General features: G+C 47.5%; 1 protein-coding gene across 12 annotated transcripts in view; it reads left to right on the top strand.

The window, feature by feature from the left end:
- Positions 1 to 23,594, top strand: part of Atxn7l1 (ataxin 7 like 1) — a 228,677-nt gene that overhangs the window by 187,370 nt on the left and 17,713 nt on the right. For all 12 annotated transcript variants that reach the window (XM_052185972.1, XM_052185967.1, XM_052185966.1 and 9 more), the window contains 3 exons: positions 7,420 to 7,706; positions 10,266 to 10,348; positions 11,214 to 11,464. In XM_052185972.1, the coding sequence (XP_052041932.1) occupies positions 7,420 to 7,706; positions 10,266 to 10,348; positions 11,214 to 11,464 (621 nt within the window). The remainder of the gene's footprint in view (positions 1 to 7,419; positions 7,707 to 10,265; positions 10,349 to 11,213; positions 11,465 to 23,594) is intronic.

Genomic DNA, 23,594 nt, shown 5'->3' with positions numbered 1-23,594 from the left:
GGAGCCAGTGACCCCTGGTGGCCAGAAAGGGAAGTGTTCCCACTTACTGCTGAGTATAGCCAGCTCTGAGCTGTTGCCAGGGTCTCTCTCTTCAGGAATCCACCCAATCCCCAGACCTTAGCCCCGCCTTCAGTGGTCTTCATGCTGTTTCCGCAATGATATGAATCTTGATGACCAGCCATCTAAATTGTGTGCCCGTGGTTCTTAGTTATGGGCCAATGCACTGAGCATTTGCTAGGGTCTGGAGCTGTGCGTGAACCCTTGAATGGGCCCAAAGCCCATTGTACCCCGGGGCAGCCTGTGCAGCATCAGATACCCTACTACATTCAGACTGCTCTCCATCTTGCTGATTCTCCCACAGCCCTAGGCTACTAGGGCTCTCCAGAAATACTTAGCACCCCTCGGTCTCTTAGTGGGGCTGGGGACCCCTTTCTAAGCTCCACACCCTTAGAAGTCCAGAATAAGAGAAAACTGCGGAGAACAGGGCCTCCTTCGTCCCGCTGAGCAGTCCAGAGGTGTACAGATAGCCTCCCCCATAAGACAAGGTGCCCTGGAACCTCAGAGCCCCCATGCGGCTGAACTGAACTGCGGGAGTTGTCTTATGTTGATAGGCTGGGCTTCCTGCTCACTCCTCTTCCAGAAAGCCCCATCCAGATGTAAGCTGTAGTGACTCGTCCACACTTGGGATGGATGGAGAGGCAGGATGCAGAGCCCTGGACTGGGGGTCTCTGAGTATGCGTGGCTTGTTCCCTTCCCCCAGTCCCCCAGCTCCACTGGACTCCCAGGATTGGTCTTCTCTGGGAGAGTTTAAGGCCACCTGCTCCCACCTGTCTGCTGCCTCCAGCTCCATCCACTTTCCATCCCCAAGAGACAAAAGGTTTCTGATGGCGGCCATGGCTTACACTCCAGGAGGGCCGTGAGAGAGAGGATGGCGTGGTTCTCTCTCTTCTGTTTCACTTCAACCCTCGAGGTGTGCTAGTTGGGTCTGTCAGGAAGGAGGGAAGGGCTAAAACCCAGGCTCGCTCACCAGCTAAGCCCACGCCTTGTTGCCCATTCAGAAGGACAGACATCTTTAGGAGCTTGCTGAGACCCTAAAGCCAGGAAGCTGCATGCATTACGCCCTCACCCGAAAGCATCCAGCCGTAGGCAAGGCAGGATTCAGGGGCAGGCTGCCTCCACGGTGAGTGGAGGATCTGCCAGAACATTAATTGACAAAACACAGACCCTTAGCTCAACCCCTCTTTTCCTCCCTAATGTGTGTGTTATTTGCTTCTGATCATTTTGTGCATATGGAGGCTGTTTATGGTGTGTGTGTGTGTGTGTGTGTGTGTGTGTGTGTGTGTGTGTGTGGAGGCCAATGTCAGGGGTTATCAGGTGGCATCCACCTATTTTCGTTTTGTCTTGAGACAAGGTCTCTTTTTGACCAGAGGCTCACCAAGTAGACTATGCTGGTTGGCTAGTGAGCCCCACAGATCCTGTTCCAAGTTGTCCTGTAGTGGGCTCACAGGCGTGTTCCACCACACCCAACCTTCTATGTGCATGCTAGATCTCAAACTTAGACCCTCTGGCATGCAGGGCAAGCACTTTACCAACTGAGTATTCTCCCCAGCCCCTGCTTCTGACCCCTTTCAACAGTTCATCAAAGTCAGTTTATCCAAACTCCCGTGTTCACCCACACACCTCTAACTTGTCTCGGGGCGGGGGGGGGGGGGGGGGAGGGATCTCATCCTTTATGACCTCTGCAGTGGAGTTAAGAAGCTAAGCTTTGTAGCCCATGGTCCATGACTGGTTAAGATGTATGTCATACCCTTCTTGGCCAACAGAGGGCGTTTGGCGAGCTTTCCACATATTGTGCATCCTGACAACCACTCTGCTGCCAGGATCGCTCACCCCCACGCCCCACCCCAGCAGCCACGTGGGCTGGCCGCTTCTCTCAGGTTACTGAGGCTGGGTTGTGAGGGAGAGCGTCCAGACCATGCAGAGAGGGATGGTGCACGGCATTGCATTTTTCACTTCTCTGCCATAAGAGAATATTAGATCGCCCAGCAGATGTTCTTACTTACAGGTCCGGTGGTTAGATATCTTCCTTTTTGGTTTGCTAAAGGTATTTACAAGCTGACTTCTTGAACATCTTCCCAGATGCCTCAAAAGCAGGGTAAAGGGGGATTTACCCATTCACCAGGGTGTATGTAGTGCCTACTATATCTGTCATAGCAGGACAGGATTCCGTGGCTGTTCTTTATACCGATTCGCAGTGACCACCTGATTCTTAAACCTGCCTGCTGGACCGTCCCTAATATTTCTTCGACTTAAAGGATTCCAATTAGAAATGATTTTCTGGTGGCAGCCTTTCTCCAACCCCTCAGAATATCTCCAAGAGCCAAGTAGAATTCCTACTCCAGGAGTATGTTAAAAGAGCTAAAATCCTTTTTATCGGCATGATTTAATGCTACTACGGCTTGGAAGGAAGGCGGCTGGGTGACATGGGCCATGAGGGGTCTGCTAATAAACCAGAGACTCTCCAGACTCCATCAGGCCTGTCCCGCAGGCGTGTGGATCTCTGTCAAATGAAGCGGTGGAAGAGATCAGACAGCCTCAAGTTCACATCAGACACATAACCCACCGCACAAATACCATCTGTCCTCACACTCCTGTCTGTCAAATCTGCCTTTACCCCACTTGCTAAGTGGAGAAAGGCTGGCAGGAACTTCGCAGAGCTCCAGGCTTTCCGGGCCTTTCTCCTCAGTCCTATCTGTTGGCTCTAGAAGAATAAGTCATGACCCGCACGAAAGCGTGGCTGGCAGGGGCAGCCGGCCCTGCAGCCCGGGAGTGACTCCCACAATGACCCCGTCATGATTCTCCACCTCTGCTCTTTTGCAGACATCACTGGGCAGGGAGGGGAATCTGCTTGATGCCAAGAGAACCATTTTTCTTAAAGCCAGAAGACCTGCCTTGGTCTAGAAAGATCAATTCAGACAGGCCAAGCACACGGGAAGAAGACATGGGGAACCAAAGCAGCACAAGAGAAACAGAAGGTAGACACCTGCCTGTGGTACCAGGGGTTGAGGGAGGGCCCATCTCCACACTGCAATGCCTTCCCAGGCCTGAGAGGAGGCACAGGCATAACGAGTCGATAAAGGCTCCCAACATCTTCCACACACCCGGAATGAGCTGTAGCCCCGGGCTCCCTGAATGAGTTTGTGCCAACTCACAAAGCAGGCATTTTGAAAGTATCAGGGGTTTCATGGGGGATTCTCTTTCCTTTTTAAACACAGCGCCTCAAAAGGATGATAGTAGTGAGTTTATAAATGCAACGAAGGATGAGAACAGAGGAAGTATCTGTCCCTTGAGATGGAAGGGGAAGGACTTTGGGTTTTGGGGTTTTTGTTTTGTTTGGTTTTGGTTTTGGTTTTGGTTTTGGTTTTGGTTTTTTGACTCCCTCCCCAGGCTTGTTTATCTCTTACACACACACACACACACACACACATTCCTTGCCAGTCTGTGTCCTGGGTGCTGCCACTCTAACCAGCTCCTCCCAAGTCCTCACCACACATAGGAGTTTCACTTGCTGCGGTGGCATGCAGAGATGACGGCCATTGGCCACCCTGTGAACGAAATCAGGGTAGGAATATTTGGCTTCTTTGCAAACAGAGGGAAAAAAATTAAACCTGTATGTACTTCATGGTCACCGCCACCTGAGGGAGCCTCCATCCCTGTGTTAGAAGAGCAGCTTCCCTGCAGTCCCTCACCTCCCCTTTGGCTTGGCCCAAGGCAGGTCACCTGAGAGAAGCCCACAGCTCTTACTGGAGAGAACAGCAACCCAGGGAAAGTACCAGGGACAGCTCCCAAGCGCACAGTAATTCTTTCCTCTAGCCCGTGAGTTCTTGGAATTCCTGTTAAAAAGATTCCATGCCCTTCTCTTTCTTCTGTGGACATGGAGGCCTGCTCAGCTAACACCCAGGATATTTGCTTGGTGGCTAGCTCCCTTAGGACCCACGAGGTCTTTCGAATTCTCCGCTGGATTCTTTGGTCCCACATTTTCCATTTTTCGTGTTTCCTCGGGTGGATTCCATCTCTAGATCCCGACTGTGGGCACTGGTATCAGAGTCCAACTGAAGCTCGAGAAGCATCAGTGATACAGAAAGTAATGGTCAGTAGAAGAAAGTCCACATTAGGGGATCAAATAAGAGACAAGGAAGTCGTCGGGCTAGGGTACAGTTAGATGGTCAGGAAGCATCCACCATGAGCTAGCTGCCGTGTTGGCTGTAGCGTCAGCTCAGTGCACCCGTGTGCACGTGGCTGCCTCATAGGACATGCATGACAATAGCCTTTGACTCTAGAGGAGACACGCAGACTGTACTGTGAGCATGGGGAAACGGGGCAATTGCTCTGGTTTACCTCATCCCAGACATCACTCTGCTGAAGTCAGGCGCACTTCTACCAGAAACTGGAGTGTACTTCCGTGTACCCTGCCATGCAAGAAGAACCAGATCTGCAACCTGGAAGTCCTCATTTCCTTTTGTGAAGTAATATGGCATGTGTGTGTGTGTGTGTGTGTATATATATATATATATGTAAAATATGTGCACATATAACATATATACACAATGCATACTCACAGACTTGCTGAAGTATAATTTAGGCTGCATGAGTTTTTTGACTTGTGACATTGTTACTTGGTACTTTTAAAAAGGATAGTAAAATGTAACAAGCTACCACCTTAACCACACTTAATGTACAGTAGTGTTGAGTATAATAACACTGTTTCACACATAACAGATGGCATCTTTTCATCTTGCAAAACTGAGATTCTAGACTGAGGTCATACCCCTCCCCCCCCCACGCCCTCTCTCCTCCCCCACACCCTCACTCACTGCTCTGCTTTCTATGTGACTATAGCTACTGCGGTGCCTTGTGTAAGTGAGATCCTTGCTTGTCCTTTGCTGTTGGCTTCTTTCACTCAGCATACTGTCCTCTAGGCCAGCCCCATGTCAGAATTTTCTTCCTTCAGAAAGCTCAAGATTAGACATCCATATGCTGTATCAATAGCCATTTCATTTGCTTCCGCCTTCTGGCTGTCACAAAGAATACACAAAGAACAAGAGTGTAAAGACACCCCTTTAAGACCTCATTTCTAAACCAGGAGACTTAGGTGAAAAGCCTGTAATTCCACCTTTGGCAAGTGGAGGCAGGACGATTAGGAGTTCAAGGCCAACTTTGGCTGTGTCACAAGTTCAAGGCCAGCCTGGACTACTTGAGACAATTTCTTAAAGGGAACAAAAGGTCCTGATTCCTGTAATCTGAGCCTTTTCGGATTGAAGAAATGAGTCAAGAAGAATTATATTTCATAATTTTCCCATAGGGTTGCATTTTCTGCCATCATGGTATCTTTTTGTATTCTTAGTCTGTTTTCTGCTTCTATGACGAAATACCACAAACTGGGTGATTTTATAATGAATGTAGAAATTACATAACACGGTGAGAAGGCTCAGGAGTCTGATAACAAAGTGCTGTTGTCTGGTGAGGGCCTTCTTCCTGAGGCGCAGCGTGGTGGCAGAGGGTATCAGCTGATGAGGACCAGGAACACTGAGAGCTCAGCTCTCTCTTCCTTTTATTATAAAGCTACCAGCCCCACTGTAGACAGACAGGCAAACAGACACACACACAGACACACACACACAGACACACACACACACACACACACACACACAATTCCATCTAATTCTAATTACTTTTCGAAGACTCTTCCCCCCTTCCAAACACCATCAGCATGTGCATCTGGAGATTTAGGTTTCTAAACAAATGTTGAGGGATGCATTCAAACCGTTGCAGACTTGAATGCTGATTTCACCCGGGAGTGTGTATATGGCTTCGTAGCACACGCCTACCAGAGAGAGTTCCTGGGGTTGTTCTTAGTTAACAAGTGAGCACTTAGAGAGTCCCCACTGAACAGACAGTTTAGCCCCGTCTCTGTGACTCCATCATTCTGATCATGGGTAGAACTAACAAGAGCATGTGTCAGTCTTTCCATTTCCACCTCACAGAGTTGAAGTCCCAGTCCGCCTCTGTGCAGGTCAAGAAAACACATGGCCCAAGGGGAAAGTCTAAAATGGTCAGCCCTAGTTGGTTCTACCACTGTGCACCCAGTGGCAAAGACCTATAACTAACTAACGTCTGCGGTCCTGTTTCAAAATCAGAAGGGTGGCAGGGAATGACACCTGAGTGCAAGGGAATGAGTCGCTGAGATAATTTTGTGGCCAACTTGATAAAAGAAATCCATGGGCATGCCTTAGAGAAGCGAGAGCCAGCCGTGTGGACAGATAGGATCCCTTCCTGCCAAAACCAGCCTCTGGTTCATGCCCTGCATTGTCTGCAGGCCCGTGAGAGCCATATTCTCCATCATTTGGCATTCAAACTGCTAAGCCGTCTCTACTCTCAGCTCAAAGATGATTGGGGAAGCGAAATGTTAGCAGTCTACCCTCCTGCCAGGAGAAAAGGGAACCTGGTTCAGAGACCAAAGCAAAACTTATTCATCTCATCTTTCAAGACAGAGAGACACATCCCCCTTCACCGTCCCTCCCCCCCGGCCCCCCAGACACAGGGTCCTCCCCACATTAAAGAGGAACAGAAATCAAATGCACATCCGTTACTGGGAACTGGCAGGGGAGTGGGGCGAAGGTGACAGATTCTGAGGAGTGAATGCACACCTTTGTGCTCTCGCCTTCTTAAAATGCATCCTCTCACCTGCCAGTCTGGAGGATTGCCTATTTACATAACTAGCTGCCTAAAATGGAATATTGGATAATGGTACACGGCGGCTCACTCAATTTGAGCCCATCCTCGGAACGCAAGCGCGATTCGGAAGCCCTCAGCCAGCATGGTGTGCCCCTCGGATGGACTGCAGTCATGCTCCGTGTGGTGCGAGCCTGTCTGTACTCAGGAGCTAAGCAAGCAGATGTCAGGCCCGGATGGAGCTGGGGTGGGGAGACTCTCAGGGGCGGGAGAACGGGGAGGGGGACCCAGTTCCACAGTGGCAGGCTGTCAGCAGGGCGCAGACAACCTGTCTTCCTGGGCTTCACAGTAGTGGCCTTGTTTTGCCCAAGGTGCTGTGTCAGAGAGAAGCACATGGAGGGCCTGAGAGGGGGCGGGATCAGAGGGTCCGTGAGGACAGCCGGCCTGGGAGGTAATCAGTCTGCTCTTATCCACCCCGGGCACCGTGCCAGCCTCTCACCCCCTGTGGGTCCTTTACTTGGCACAGATCTCCCTCCCATCAAAACGGGGAATCACGCTGCTTGCTTACAGGAGGAGCATAAATAAGTGATAAGGAAGTGTTGTGATAACGATAAGCGGGTGTAGCTCCTCGGTGGACCAAATCTATCAAAGAAGGCAGCGGTGCATGTGTGTTCCTTTATTTTTCAGCGTTCCAGTTCCCGTAGTCAGTTTAGAGAAAATTCCTAACCTAGTGAAGGCAGATGGTGCCAATGTCAAAATGAACTCTGCAACCACTACTGCAGCCACCTCCTCCTCCTCCTCCTCCTCTTCTGCCGTCTCCACCCCACCTTTAATTAAGCCCACCTTGATGTCCAAGTCAGTGCCACCGTCACCAGAGAAGATCTTAAATGGCAAGGGGATTCTGTCAGCCACCATAGACAAGAAGCACCCAAATGGCACCAAAAACAGCAACAAGCCTTACCGGAGACTTTCAGGTATGTGTCACTGTGGTTAGAGTCTGGCTCACGGTAAGACTACAACTGAGTCCCATCCGTAACTATTGATGTGTTTGTAGAGGGAAACAGCTGTTTGAACAGCAACGTGGGGTGTGGCTGCAAGCAGGACCAGCGCCTGAAAGTCCCACTGAGATGGCGCTCTCATTTCATTCCCCAATCCAGATAAGGCACCCGGCCAAGTTTTGAATTTGTCTGAAGCTATCCTAGAAGTCCAGGAAGCAAGGGTCTTTCTGTACAAACCAACAGTTGTGGACTCCAAGGGTCTTGTGAACCTAATGGCCATACACAGCTGGGAAGGAGGACTGTCCGTGGGATAGCTGATTGCTCATGGCATGCTGGGTAGAATAGCCCAATCAGCGACTGTGCTACACAGAGAACTGTAACCTCTGCCCTTTGACCTCCTGGCTTTCTGGGTTGATTCTGCAGTCGGGACTGTGGCTAGCTTCTCTCCTATAGTCAGGCTGAAATTCCCAGACCAGCAGAGCAGATGGGGGTGTGGGGAGCTCTCTCGGATCTCTGCTCAGTCCCCTGAGCAGACAGACACATGGCGGCTCAGAGGTAGCAGTTGCTCTCTTAAAGGGGGACATTTGCTTCGGGTCTGTTGTAGAACTAAACCTGGCTTGTTCTGCTTTCTCCAAATGACCAGAAGCTATGAGTTTCAGAGCTTCTGCACACACCATGGGTTCTCTGTAATGGTAGCTAGAAAACAAAAGTACAGAGAAAGCCATCCTTGAGAGAGAGAGAGAGAGAGAGAGAGAGAGAGAGAGAGAGAGAATTTATCTTCCTCAGGCATGGTTTTTAAGCACCCAAGGTGTGAGTAATGTTTATATTCTACTTCATATTTAATTGGATTCTCTGTCTTATATTTGTATTTAGAAATTATGTTATAAAAGTACTTGGGCCTACCAAAAGCATTCAAATGAAACAGCCCTGCACCTCTCTAAGGCCTTTTCATCCACAATAACAGTAAAGGGAGGACCTGATGAGGCTCCACCTTACGGACCAAGTCCTTCGTTGCTAGCTGCCTTCCCAAATGAAGTGTTCCTCCCAGTGTGTGTGTGTGTGGGGGGGGAGGTCAGCCTGTGCAGTGTCCAGAGGCTCTGGGTCTCAATAATACTACCTTGGCTTCTTCCAGCCTGTACCCTCATCTGAAGTGGGGGGAGCTTTGTGTTTTGTGGGTTCTCTTGTCTCAGTGGGTTCTTTGCTAGCTTTTACCTCTCTCACACACAGCAGCCAGCCCCTGTCCCTAGTCAAAACCCCATTCAGTCCCAATGTGAGGTGCTCCTGTGTGTCTGGCTCTGGTAGACCAAAGTGAAAGACCTCCACCACAGGCAGCCAGGCGACCACTCACTCACTGCCTGCTGGACCGAGCTCTCTGCAGAGGAAGGAAGGAAGGGAGGCATTTTGATGGTCCTGGGGTGGGGGACAGCTTGTACACAGCATCCCAGCTTCCTTTTCAGCATCCTCCTGACCCCTTTGACTGGAGAATAGAACATTTATTTATTCTGCTTCAAGTTTACACCAGCAAATGCTGACAGTTTCTGGCCAAGGAACTCTCTTCAGTCTCTTGCTGCCATCAAGGCCCTTACAGACACCTCACATTTCTGGAGACCTGGCACCCTTCCTAATCACCCCCTCCCCACCATTAAACATGGCCACCCTTCATACCCGGAGAGCTGTGGGGTTCCTGTTCTACAGGACTCAGGTGTTTGCTGGTGCCTACCAGTGACAGCACAGATTTTCCGAAAGCCTGAGGGTCCTTGAAAGAATGCCACACATTCCCACATTTTGCAGGTGCAGTGAGCATTTTTAGTAATTCCCAAAGACATGGAGAGGCAGGGGGCAGCAGAAGAACAGTTAGCAGTCATTTCCCTGGAAGTAACCAATACTCCAGGCAGTAAGAAGGACATAGGACATAGGAAAGCCCTCCCTCCCCCAGTCATCCTTCATCTCTCAGACCTGTCTTATCCTCCTGTGAAGCATCTGGCCCTGGGGCTACAGGCAAAGCCAGGTGTAAGGTTAGCAAGCCTGTGTTCCTTGTGTCTTCAAGTTCGGCCCCACAGAGGAGCACAGCCACAAGACAATGAACACATTCCCACTTAAATGGATAAACCAAGAAGGCAGAGGTGGGACTGGGGACATGCATGGATTTTCCTGGCAGCCTGCGAAGGCATCTTTAGGTCTCAGGTAGTACTATGCCCAAAGCACCGTTGACCTTTGGGACTAGTTTAAGCAAAATAAAGTATTTGCAAACAGCTTGGTCCTACCCTCCTTCCCCTTGCTCTCATCCTGTTCCCTATGCCGCCCTGTACCAGACTCAGAAATCTGGGTTCAGAGCGGAGCACCATTTTCCCCTGAGTGGTTCTTGAAACATTTTAGCAGCTGGTTGGGGGAAGAGAAAAAGAAGGAAAAAAAATCGCCTGACAACGTCACACTTGTTGGTGGATATGTGCATTTTTTTTTAAAATGTAGTCTTAATGCCAAATCCTATTTAGTCTCCTTTTTTTTCTTACATTTTTTGTTTGTTTCTTAAACCAGAGAGAGAATTTGACCCAAATAAACACTGTGGAGTATTGGATCCCGAGACAAAGAAACCTTGCACAAGATCCCTCACCTGCAAGGTATTTCTCTTTCCATAAAAAAAAAAAAATACTTCCTGCTCTTGCTGGGGCCTTTGTCGAAATGTTTGCATGCCACTCTCTGCACACGGCAGGGTGTGGAACCTCGACATGACCTCCAGCTGTTCTTTGTAAGGGAAATGGCTTTCTTCTCTGTCCACGGTAGCATAGTGCCTGCCTCAATCTGGCTGGCTTTTTAAGGGGAAGAAAAAAAAAAACCACCCTAGGCTTCCCGTGTTACTTGGGAGGCCAGACAGTAAATTGTATTTATAGGCACTCACAGGCGGTTCTAAAGCCTGCTACGTTTTAATGTATGCAGGAACGGCGGCGGCGGCGGCAGCGCCCAGAAAGGCAGCCCGGAGGGGAGGATGAGATACTGCGCTCTGATCTAGCCACTCGGGGTGACCAGGGGACAGGTGGACCCCAGGCCTTCGCTACTGGGTAGCCTCAAGCCCCAGGTTTCCTCCTGTCCTTCTAGTGCCACTTGGGGTCCAGGCTATGGCCCTCTCTGCCTGGTGGTCCTGAATTCATGGGCCAACTGGAGCCTCCTACCCACACCTGGATTGACTTTAGCTTTCCCTCGCGGGTGACTTTCATCCGAGGCTGTCCTGGGTTCTGCGCGCAGAAGCTGTCTCATGCCATTTGTCTGGAGGAAGCCTTGGCTTCTTAACACCCGGAGTGTAGGGCATGGTTGCGTTCGAGCGGTCTCTGCCTCTTCCCAGCCTCAGAACAGGAGCTGTTGCCTTGAAGTTGACTTTTTCGAGCACCTTTAAATGCCCATGGTTGCAGTTTCGGAAATGCAGACCATGGGGAAGCAGGTTTATGTGCTGATCAAAGAGGCTGTGCTTCTCGTGTCTCTTCTTCTTAGACACACTCGCTGAGCCATCGGAGAGCAGTCCCAGGCCGGAAAAAGCAATTTGACCTCCTCCTGGCGGAGCACAAAGCCAAGTCGCGGGAGAAAGAAGTCAAAGAGCACCTTCTGACTTCCGCTAGGGAGATACTTCCGAACCCGCCCGGACCCTCGCCTGATGCTCTGCAAGGATCTTCCGGGAACACGGTGGCAGAGCCTAAAGTAGCATCCCCACCAAAACCCAGGCCACTCAACCCTGTACTCCCCAGGTAAGTAGGCAAGGGCCTCGAAGCAGTCCCAGCCCTTAGTCCATCCAGGCCCTCTCTTCTTTGCCAGAGCTGTTTTGTGTGTGGCCGGCCGGTTCTTTGATGCGATATTCTACTCCAAACTATTAAGGCTCCGTGAAGTTTAAATACGATCCTGCGCCTAAGGGGCTCAGCCTGATGCCTGCCACACGGCACTCAGGCACTCAACAGATTTTCTTTCTGTAGTCGGCAGCCTTCCTAGCAGACCTTTTTATCAGACTGTGTGTTTTTACAGAGCCAGAGTGGGCTGGAAATAAACGCTGCAAGATTGGCACTTCAACCACCAGGCAACTTCCAGGCTGCCAGCATTTTTATGTTATTTGAAGACTCCTGGGGCAGAAAGGGAAAGTCTGGATAGATAAGTAGTTAGAATAGCTTAGAAGCTCCCGGGGGGCCTCTTGCCCACTTGTCACACTTTCTTACGACTTATTTTCACCACTTCCCTATGGTCAGGGTGAAGGGCACACTGGCGCTATTGCCTGTGAGCCACCTGTTTGGGCTTTTATTTGATTGCATGAATGGGAAAGGAAAAAAACGGGAAACAGAATTACAGTCCGTTTGGATTTAAGATCTGTGAATGTTTGTTTTGATGGGCAGGAGGCCAATTTCTAGGTAACAGGAGTAGAACTAATTATACGCATTCGAAAGCATTGTGGAGGGCTTGCTCCAGATTCAAGATGCTGCCAGGCAAAGGCAGAGGGAAAAAAAAATGCAACGGGACTCTACTTTCCAAAAAATCTAGAGTTCAGAAACAAGAGAAGACTCAAATGTCCTTATTTGGCATAAAAAGGAAATAATAATATTCAGTGAGAATAGATAGTGGTGTCATCTGATTTTTTTTTTTTTAACGCATGGCTGTGTTCCACCGGATCATTGTTCAAGCAGCAAACCAGCTTTGTGAGAGCATCTATACAAAAGAGCCGGCAGTTGTTGGTGCTCAAGGCAAAAGTCTGTTTGGTAGCAGTTGTGCATGAACTTCTTCTACCTGTTGCCGTCTGAGGCAAAGTGGTCCCAGTCAAGTTCAGCCTCAGGGGCTCAGGAGCAAAGAGCCTTTCCTGTCAGTATAGGCTCCTCAGTGAAGGGCCACCATCCTACCTTTCCATCACTGTCGGCATTCGTGTTGTTGCAACCCCCTTCTTTGCGAGAGCATTTTAGAATTACTTCTCACTGTAACGGCAGGTATCAGCCAAAGGTGTTACCCTTCTTTTAGAGTCGAGGAGCCAATGCCATTCCAAAGTTCTGGGCTTCAGCTGTATGAGTGATACCCATTCCCCAAGACCCTTTGTAGATGCTTGAAACATCAGTTGAAACCAGCCCTTGTATATACTATGTTTTCTCCTATACACATTTTCCTATGATAAAATTTAATTTATAAATTTGGGCACAGTAACTAATAGTAAAATGAGTTAAAATAGAACAATTGTAAAAATACATTGTAACAAAATCATCCAGCATTACTCATCTTGCACTTTGGGACCATGATTAGATAAAACAAAGGTTACTAGATTTCACTTACTGCTATATTGTTGCATTCGGTCTGAAAGTGGCTACTAAGGGGACTGATGGGGTCAACACATGGATACATTGACAACAGTGACTGGTGTCCTGCAGGGGACAGAGGGGAACCACTCAGCATTTCATCACACTACTCAGAACTTCAAACATATGAGCTGCCTATGTATATAATTTTCCATTTAATACTCTTAGTCCTCACTTGACCATGAGTAACTGGAAAAGAGCAGTCAGGGGTAAGGGCAGAGCGGGTAGAATGACTTTCAAATCCTTTGTAGCTACTGAACACTTTTTTCCCACCACCACAGTACCTGATACTGGCAGACTGGTAATCTCTCCCAGAAGCCACATGTACCCAGGGCCGATATCCCCCAGACCACAGTGGACTCCTGAAGGAAAATTAGTTTGCTAGCTCTTTTTGGGGGGAGGTGGGGTGGGGAGAAGGCCTCGAAATCTCTACAGAGACAAGGCCAAATTTAAACTCCTCATCATTTTAGCTCCACCTTCTGAGTGCTGGTTCCTCTACTGTGAAATACTTCTCCCAAGTTTCAGCTGATGGGCCCGTCTTTATCAGCAGTGTCTGAGTTAACAGGGAAGCAGGGGAAATAGCTGCCAAAAGCAGAACAGGCAGGGAAGACCTTAAGGGTCTTCTTAGCTTTGTTCCTTGTGCTGCAGTTTTTTAGAATGTCCACTTGTTGGGAACATCAAGTAAATTTATGTCCTCTTTGGGAAGCAGGAGACCTGTATAAGCTTCATTTTGAAATGAATGTCTCTACAAAGAAAAGAGTCAAAGCGTTATGACAAACATTAGTAAGGGGATCACCTTTTAGGACAGGGTTGGACTCTTCCAAAGTGAATGAACAGGGACAAAGTCCTCGGGTTAGTGAAATCCTCTGCAGTCAAGTTGAAAGGGCATGGTCAAAATTTAACTTCAGAATCACACAAAACCTTCAAGAGCATGTACTTACTCCTATTAATGATATGTGTAATAGATATTCCATCAATACTAATAACACACATGAGTGGAATTTGTATAACCTTTTTCCAATTACGAATTTTCTTTATAGAGAACCATAACTCATATTTGTCATCTTTTGTTCATCTTTTCAATGACCTTAAGTCTAACCCATTCTTGTCAAGGATTGCTAACAAAAACACTTAGGTCTGGCATTTGAAAGTCCCAACTTAAGTTGGGCTTGGTGGCATACACTTGTCCTCTGGATAATTTGGATATCAAGAGTCTAACACCAGCCTGGGCTACACCATGAGTGAGTTACACCTTACGTTAGATAAGAAGAGCTGCAACAGGGTTCGGAGTAGAACCCTCACCTCCATGCTTTCTAACTAGATAAGCTTATCCATGGCTCTGAGTCCCTCCAGACTCATTGTCCAGCCATTTAGTGATGGGACCAGAGAGACGACTTAGTGACTTACAGCATTTCCTGATCTTTCTGCTCTCTCTCTCTCTCTCTCTCTCTCTCTCTCTCTCTCTCTCTCTCTCTCTCTCTCTCTCTCTCTCTCTCTCCATAGCCCTGGCTATGCTGGAACTCACTGTGGATCAGGCTGGCCTCAAACTCACAGATACCTGCCTCCTGGATGCTGGGGTTAAGGGTAAATGCTCCCACGCCCAGCACTTGCAGAGGACTCTGGTTCAGTTTTCAGCACCCAGCTGGCAGCTCCTGACCTACAGCTCCAGTTCCAGACAGTTTGATTCTCTCTCTGGCCCCTAAGGGCAATGGACACAGAAGGAATGCACATAGGCAAATGCCCCTAACCATGCTCATTTTGTTTTGCTATACAGATTTTTTCTGACACTGGGCAATGTATAAAGAAAAGAGGTTTATCAGGCTCACAATTCTAGTGACCAGGAAGTCCAAGCATCAGGGCACCAGCCGCTCATAGCACCTCTCTGGCTGCACTCTACACAGTGGAGCAGCAGAAAGGCAAAGTGCTGTCTGCAGAGAGAACACACGCATGGTGGTTTGAATATGTTTGGCCCATGGGAAGTAGCACTACTGGGAGGTGTGGCCTTGTTGGAGGAAGCCTGCAACCCTGTAGGTGGACTTTGAGGTTTCCTAGTGCTCAAGCTCTGCCACTTGCAGAAGAGAGTCTCCCCTGGCTTCCCATGGAAGAGAGCCTCCTTCTGTCTGCCTGTGGATTGTAAGAATGTAGAACTCTTGGCCTCTCTAACACCAAGTCTGCCTGCAGGATGCCACGTTTCCCACCATGATGATAATGGACTGAACCTCTGAGACTTTAAACCAGCCCTAATTAAATGCTTTCTTTTGTAAGAGTTGCCTTGGCCACGGAGTCTCTTTACAGCAATCAAACCTTAACTAAGACAGAAGTTGGCGCCAGAAGTAGGGGCTATTGTGGCTGAAAAGGCTAAATGGAAGGCATTAGAATGACTTCTGCCAAAGAAAATAGTGAATCAAAAACAGTATCATTCATGTACCTAGAGGGATTGCAGAAGTTAGTGCCCCCATCAAGGACCTGAAAGAAGCAGGGGTGTGGTTCCCACAACATTTCCCTTTAAGTCTTCTCTCTGGCCCTTGCAGAAGACAGACTGAGGAGAATGACAGTTGACTATCAAACATTAAATCAAATATTAGCTCTAATTGCAGCTGCCGTAGCTGATGTGGTGTCCTTCCATGAGCCCACCTCCACAGTGACACACTTCCTCCAACAGGGCCACACCTATTCCAGCAAGCCCACACCTCCTAATGGTGCCGCCTCTCATTGGGCCAAGCATAGTCACCCACCGCAACAAGTATAAGCAAGGACATGAAACCAGAGAGAGGTCAGGCTTCCTCTTGTATATGAAAGTTGGTGCCCTCAAAACCTAGTTATCACCCTAGTGCTTCAACCTGAAGGTTCCACTGCTTCAAAAACACCACCCTGGGAACCATACTTGCAGGGTATGAGCCTACATCCAAATTATAACACACAACCATTGACTCCATTTCTTCACCCTCTACTCTAAGGGAACACATTCCTTGCCCCCAAAGAGAGCAAGGACTATCGGTCCTAGCCCAGTCAAATGTGTCTAAACTCGACTGAAAAGGAGAGGAGAGCAAAGAATACATCTGGGTGTGACAGGCCACACTGAAGCTCCTAGTGGGATGAAGGAGAGATAGACTGTAGAAGCCAGTGCCAATAAAATGTGATTATAGACGTCACACATCTGGACCAAACTATAACCTGGTCATTCCCAATGGCTCTTACACTGCAAGGGGTGATGTGGAGACAGGCAGACGGTCCTAAATTGCTGACTGAGGACAGGGATATGTGTGGAGTACATTGGGAGAATCTTCTTGGCACATTACATAGTCTTCCTGTCCCTGACTTCTGCATCTGTGCCTTCTAGGTCTGCGGACTTTGAAGTCAACAGGCAGATGCAGCTGGTCTCATTACCTTCTTTTGTCTATTTGTTGTTTAAGATTTGTTTTTATTTTGTGGTGTGTGTGTGGGGGGGGGAGGGGTTGAGTTGTGATCTGTCCAACATCTGTGATCTGGGAACTGAATGTCCTCTGAGAGAACAATTGTGGAGCCACCTCTCCAGCTCCATTTGTTTGTTTATTTTTGTTTTGATGGGGGAGGAGACAAGATCTTGCTATATAGCTCAGGTTAACCTCAAATTCACTATTTGAGTCTAGGTCTCAAAATTGTAATTCTTGGCTGGGTATGGTGATGCACACTTTCATTTCAGCACTCAAGAGGCAGAGGCTAGCCTGGTCCACAATAGAAAGTTCCAGGGCAAGCCAGGAGTATGTAGAGAGACCCTATCTCAAAACAAAAACAGAGGGGAAAAGGCATATATATCACACCCATCCACAGAGCACCTCGTTTCTGTGTTCAGAGCTGGTTCTGCAAATTCAGGGTCTTACTCAGCTCTCCTTTCTAGGAATTTCCTCTGCCCACCTCCTTTCTTTTATCTGGCAACTAGGACTCACTATCGAGTGTCTCAACCATCTGTTCTTTAATTAAACTTCATTTTTATCAAAGTTATATGGGTTCACAGTTCAAGAATCAGATAGTGTCTGCAAACTCAGAGGCAGCGGCAGCAGCTCCCGCCAGTGGGGTGCATTTCTCTGCGCCTGTTTCCTGGCCCCTGCAGTGCATGGTCTGCAACTTCTCTGCCTTGCTCCTTCCCTTTGATGGAGTAGTTCCTGCAGCAGCTGCCTGTGAAGAGGTTCATGGGAGGCAAGTTTTAGAGTCCTCACCCAGCAAGCCCGTTTTTATTCTACCTTAATGCTGAATTGATGATTTCTGTGAGTATACAACTGGATTAGAAATCATTTTCCTGCAGAATTTTGAGGACAGTTTCCCATGAGTGCTAGCACACGGAGTTCTACTGCTACACCTAACACCCGGACTCCCGGACAGGCTTTTACCTCCAAAGCATGGGGCGCTGAAAGTTTTCAGGGATGTCTCCAATGTTTTTAATTTTTATTATTTTCACATATTGGAAACCGAGTCTCACTGGATAGCTCAGGCTGGCTTTGAACTTGAGATCCCCCTGCCTCTGCCTTTCAAGTGCACCATCATGCCACAGGCAACAGACATCTCTCTTGCTGTAGCTTTTTCTCTCTTCATTGAAGTGGATACTTGGAAGATCTAAACAATATGAAAATGCCTGCCCTGTCCTGTCCTGTCCTGTCCTGACCTGTCCTTGCATGGTTTCCTGTTGCAGCTTAGACACATTTTTCCCCAGTGTTGTCTGTATTTTCCTTTCTTCTTAGTGGAGTGTTGGGCATTTTTCTCTGACCTTATAATTGACTTCTTTAAATTTCTTGTTTACTTTATATAAGATTGCCTTTTTGTTTACTTATTTTGATCGATTGTGTGTGTATGTGTATGTGTGGGTGTGGGTGTGCATGTGTGTTGTGGGTATGCATGTGTGTGTGTGTGTGTGTGTGTTGTGGGTGTGCATGTGTGTGTGAGCACTTGGAGGCCAGTACTTTAGTGACCTCCTCTATTACTTTCTGTTCCTTTGAGAGAAGGAGTTCTCCAGATCTCTTACTGAACCCAGAGCTCACATTCTTCAACAAGACTGGCAGCCAGCAATCCCTGACTTCATTCTGTCTTCATCATTGCAGTGCTGGGGTTGCAGATGTGCACAGGACCACACCCAGATTTTACAGGAATACTGGGTCCATACCCAAGACCTCACATTTACATAGTAAACATTTTTTATATGAATATATTTCTTTTTTTCTTTTGTTGATTTATTTTCTCACTTCACATCCCAACATCAGTCCCCACCTCCTCCCAGCACTCCCTCACACAGATGCCCCTCCCCTTCTCCTCTGAGAAGGGGGTCCCCACCCTAGGTGTCACCTTCTCTCCCCTCGAATATCAAGTATCAAGTCACTGCAGAACTAGGCACATCCCCTCCCGCTGGGGCCAGACAAGGCGGTCCAGTTAGGGGAATAGGACCCAAGGCATGGCAAACTTTTGTAATCACCGAGGCCTTCCTCCAGCCATGTATTCATTGAAGGTGGGGTTTCAGCAGGTATGGTAGCACACTCCTTTAATCCCTGAACACAGGAGGGTCTCAGTAAGTTTGAAGCCAGCCTGGTCTACATAGTGAGTGTCTAGAACAGCCAGGGCTGTGTAGAGAGCCCTGGTTTCCAATAACCAAAAAGTTAAAGGGGTGTGTGTGTCTATTTTAGTCACTTCATTCTATTGCTATAAAGAGACACTATGTCCAAGGCAACTCATAAAAGAACGCCCCTTAATTTGGGGCTCATTTACAGTTCCAGAGGTTGAGTCCATTATCATCATGTCAGTGAGCATAGTGACTTATAAGTGTGGTACTGGAGAAGTAGCTGGCAGCTATATCCTTATCATCAGGCCAAGAGAGATTCTGAGCTTGGCATGAGCTTTTGGAACTTCAAAGTCCACTCCCAGTGACAGACTTCTGCCAACAAGGCCACACCTACTCCAACAAGGCCACGCCTACTCCAACAAGGCCACACCTCCTAATCCTTCTAATTCTTTCAAATAGTGCCACTGCCTGGTAACTAAGCATTCATACATATGAACCTGTGGGAGCCATTCTTATTAAACCACTACAGGGTCTCACTGTAGGCCTTAAACTCAAAATCCTCCTGCCTACATCTCCTGGATAGCTGGGCTTATGAGCCTGCACTAACATGCCTGGTTTATCTCGTTAGTATTATCCAATTGTTTATTTTACAAGAGATTAATTTTTCTGAAGTGATACCATTCTGTCTTGGGAATTGTTAGTGCTGGAGACCAAACCCAGGGCTTTTCACATGCCAAGCATCTGTTGTACCGCTGCTGAGCCTCACGTCAAACAGTGTGATAACGTTCTTGTGGATTTGAAGATGGGCTTTTAGCTTTCTTGCTTTCCCTCATGGTTCTTGTCCTTCCAGGTTTTCCCATTTATGTGTCATTGTCTTTTGTGCTTGGCTGGTCAGCTTCATATTGGGGCTGCTGTAGAAATGCTAGGTAATGGCTGACCATGAATACCTGAAAGACAGGTCCCAGCAAGTGGCTGGAAGTCTCCATGTGGAGACCCAAAAGAACACCTGGTTACAAGGCCCAAAGTCTGGAAGATTCCTTGCAGCTGGTCAGTTTCTTCACAGAAGAATGCTGCTTGATCTCACTGGCAGCTTAGGTACATGGGATTCCTCCTTAAAGACAACCCCTGGGTCCTGTTTGTGACCTGTGCTTCATCTCTACCCCCTGACCTGCTTGGAAGCCCATGTCTACAACTCTCCAGTTCATTTTCTGGCAAGAAAACCTGTGTTTCTCCCTGGAAGATTGACTGAGATGGGGACAGTGTCCTGTCAGGCATGGTGTTATTTGGTGGTGTGAGGTGGTAGAGATGTGGAGGTGACCTGCATGGAGGCCAACAGTTGTTCAGCTATGCTTACTTCTCATCTCTAATTAGCTAGCTATCTTCCTTCCTCCCTCGCTCCCTCCTTCCTTCCATCTTTCTTGTAGCCCAGGCTTGCCTAGAACTGCTGATCCTCCTGCCGTAGACTCATCCACAGTTTGCAGCACTCAGTAGATCAGGTCACAGCAAGTCGGCTTCTTTCCCACTAGTCAGCACTTCTCCAGGCACGTTGCCTTCTAAAACTACGCGGAAATCTGTTCATCGTGTATCCGTTCAGGTTCTTAGGTGCAAATAGCAGAACCTGGAACTAGTGACACTTCAGTCATGAGGACTCTTACCAAATGTGACGAGGAGTCCACAGGTGAGGGGAGCCAGTCCCCAGAGATCAGAGATCATGCATTGCTCTGTTGCATCCCCCCAACCCCCGCCCCAAGACGTGTGTGTGTGTGTGTGTGTGTGTGTGTGTGTGTATGTGTGTGTGTGCATGTGGATTGGGGTATGGGAATCCTATGTAGAGGTCAGAGGACAATCCTGTAGAATCTGTTCTTTTTTTTCCCACCTTTATATGACTTCTGGATATTGAACCCAGATCACCACAGCAAGTGCTTTTTGACCCTGTGCATCTCAGTGGCCCTCTTTGCATTTTGTTTGAAATTTCTACCCTCTCTGCAGTCCCTAGGGCTTCCTCCTCCAAGCCCAATAGCAAGATGGCCATAGCCGTCCATCTTCCCAGTCCAGATGAAGCCAAGACCACTTTCCATGCGTATTCTTCACCAATCCTCTTAAACATCCTTTATTTTTTTAAAGCAGTTTTAGGTTGATAGAAAAATTCCTTTGAAATGACAGCTATTTCCTATATTCACACCGATCAACCCATCACACACATATAACAGAGATTTCCTGTGTTCCTCCTGCCCTGTCATGTGTATGTGTACACCCCTTCTAAGCCAATCATTAATAAACACAATTAAAAAGAGCCCACATGGGTATGGGGTAACTATCATCATTTTTCTGCTGCTCTCTGTTCTTTGACTCTCTTACGCTTTAAAAAAAATTTTGCTGAAGTATCTCTGTTGTGGGATTTGGGGTGGAAGCTAATGGTTGAGTGTAATTCCTATTTCTCATTTATGGAGTCTTTACTGCAGAATTATCCACTATAGCACAGACATGAACACAGGCTCAGTGTCTGCTTATAGGTGAATACGTAAAGAAATTTCGGGCCAGGAATAGCTGTGCATACCTATAATTCTAGAACTTGAAAGACTGAGGCAGGAAGCTTTTGACTTCAAGGATAGCTTGGGCTACATAGTGAAGAGAAAAGTCCCTTGTTGGGGGTGGGGATTGTCGGCACCTGCTTGTCATCCCAGCACTTAGAAGGCATTGAAGGTAGGGGCAGGAGAAACAGGTATTCAGGGTCATCCTCGGCTACACATTGAGTTTGAAGCCATCCTGATCTACATGTGACCCTGTCTTTAAAAATAAAAATAACAAAAACAAAAGAAAATTTGTTAAATGTAACAAACTGGAATATTATTCAGCCACACACACACACAAAAAAAAGATGGCAGTCTAGCCATTTTCAGCCGCATGAATAATTCCTATAAAATTTATAGGAATTAAAATTTATAGGAAATTTGGGAGGGTTCTGTTAACTAAAAAGTCAAAAAAATACTATATATGATTCCACTTTTATGTTGACTCTTAAAAGTTGAACTTAGAAATAGAAGGCAGAAGCTGGGCACAGTAGCAGGGGCCTGTAGTTCCAGCAGCAGGAGAATGGGGCAGGAGTATCATGAGGACTGTGAGCTGCACTACCCTATGGTAAGCTCCCCACCTACGCTACATAATTAGAAAGGAAGGGAGGGGCAGGGAAGGGCAGGCAAGGGAAGGGAGAGAGAGACTGGAGTGACCAGTGACCAGCTGAGAGGTGGAGGAGTGACAGGAGCCAGGACAAGTCCAGGTCCAGAGTCAGTTCAAGACCAGCCTAGGTAACTTGATAAGACTCTGTCCCAAAATAAAACTAGAAAAGAAGTCATTCCAGCTAGTGGTAGAACACTTCTCTTACTGGCATAAAGCCTTGAGTTCAACTCCTAGAAGGCAAGAGGAGGGTAACAAGATGCACATATATTAGCAATATGTGGGGGCCCATGCCTGGCCTCTCATCCCTTGGGAGGTAGCAAGAGAACAATCGCGGTCATCCTCCATGACACAGCAAATTCAAGGCCAGCCTGGGCTACATGAGACCCTATTACTGTAATATATATCCATAAAACAGGGAAAAAATGAAAATGAGAAAACAGGATTTCTCAGTCCCTTTCTTACCCACATGGTGATACTGCTAGCTCTCTCTTTTTGTTTCTGTTTTCAGTGTTTGTTAGGAAAATTCCCCTACATGCTGAAAAGCAGTGATATATTGATGAATACTTTCCTAGCCTAATTTTAACACTTGTTATATTAATATGTTACAATGTTCTTGTGATGTATTCTCGTTAGTGTCTTCTGACTTACATAGACATTGACTTTTCACTTGTAAAGACTTCTTCAAAAGTGAAAAAAGCTGGTTGTTGTGGCACTTGCCACAACAGGATTTGCTGAAGAGGCGTGGGCATTAAGATCATGAGTTCAAGGTCAGCTTATGTTACACGATTTGCCTTTTGCTAGGCTAGGCGGTGCATATCTTTAATCCAGGCACTCTGGAACATAGGAAGGCAGAGCTCTGTGTGTCTGAGGCCAGCTTGTTCTATATAGAGAATTCTAGGCCAACTAGGGCTACATGGAGACCCTGTCTCATAAAACAAAGCAAAACACAAAACAAAACAAAAAGTGATTTTCCCATATAGCCAAGATGCAATTAAAAATCAAGTTACTGTTATCCTGTAGGACAAGAAGGGTTTTCCATGATCGCTGAGATACTTGCCCAAGAACCTTTTAGACAATTTAGAAACAGACGTTTAGGGTCAGGTTCATGTCCGATTCCCAGTACCACATGGCAGCTGACAACTGTCTGTAAGATCAGGATCCAGTTTTTTCTTTTTTGGCGTCTCAGGCACCCAGGCACACAAATGATGAACAGATATACATGCAGACAAGGTTCCCCTACATGTAAAATAAAATAATAATTTTTTAAAAAATCCGTTTCCATGGCTGGGGGCAGAGTGTGACTGGGTTGGTAAAGTGCTTACCTAACGTGTTCAAAGCCCCTGACTTTAACCCTCAGCGCTGCATTAACTGGGCATGGCGCCGCACACCTATGACCCCAGATACTCTGGAGGTAAAGACAAGAGACTCACAAATTCAAGGTCATCCTTAGTGAGTTCCAGACCCGGGATACATGAGATCTGGTCTCAAATCCTGTTGAGTTTTTTTTTTTTTTTTAAATTCATATATGCACACTAAGGAAGTCTGAAAGGACATAGACCAAAATGTTGGTAACACTTGATTTTGGGTGAGTGTTTGTAGATGATCTCCCAGAAGACAGTCACTAGACTCTGCATAAGTTCACACGTCACAGTCCCCCTGCTCACACTAGGGGTCCCTCCCATGGGCTTACAGTGTATTCCAGAGGCAGCAAGCCAGAGAGCACTGTACTACTAATGTAGTGGGTTCCAGCAGAGAGCCATCCACCCTACCGCTTAATGTTTCCCTTCAGAAAGATGCCATTGGTTCCCCCTCCCTGACATTGTGGCAGAGCTGCTTATCAGAGGCATGAAATGG

Source organism: Apodemus sylvaticus, chromosome 6, assembly GCF_947179515.1.
Source record: "Apodemus sylvaticus chromosome 6, mApoSyl1.1, whole genome shotgun sequence".
NCBI classification, from domain to species: domain Eukaryota; kingdom Metazoa; phylum Chordata; class Mammalia; order Rodentia; family Muridae; genus Apodemus; species Apodemus sylvaticus.
The sequence above is the reverse complement of the archived record's forward strand: the minus strand, read 5'-3'. Positions and strand labels throughout refer to the sequence as shown.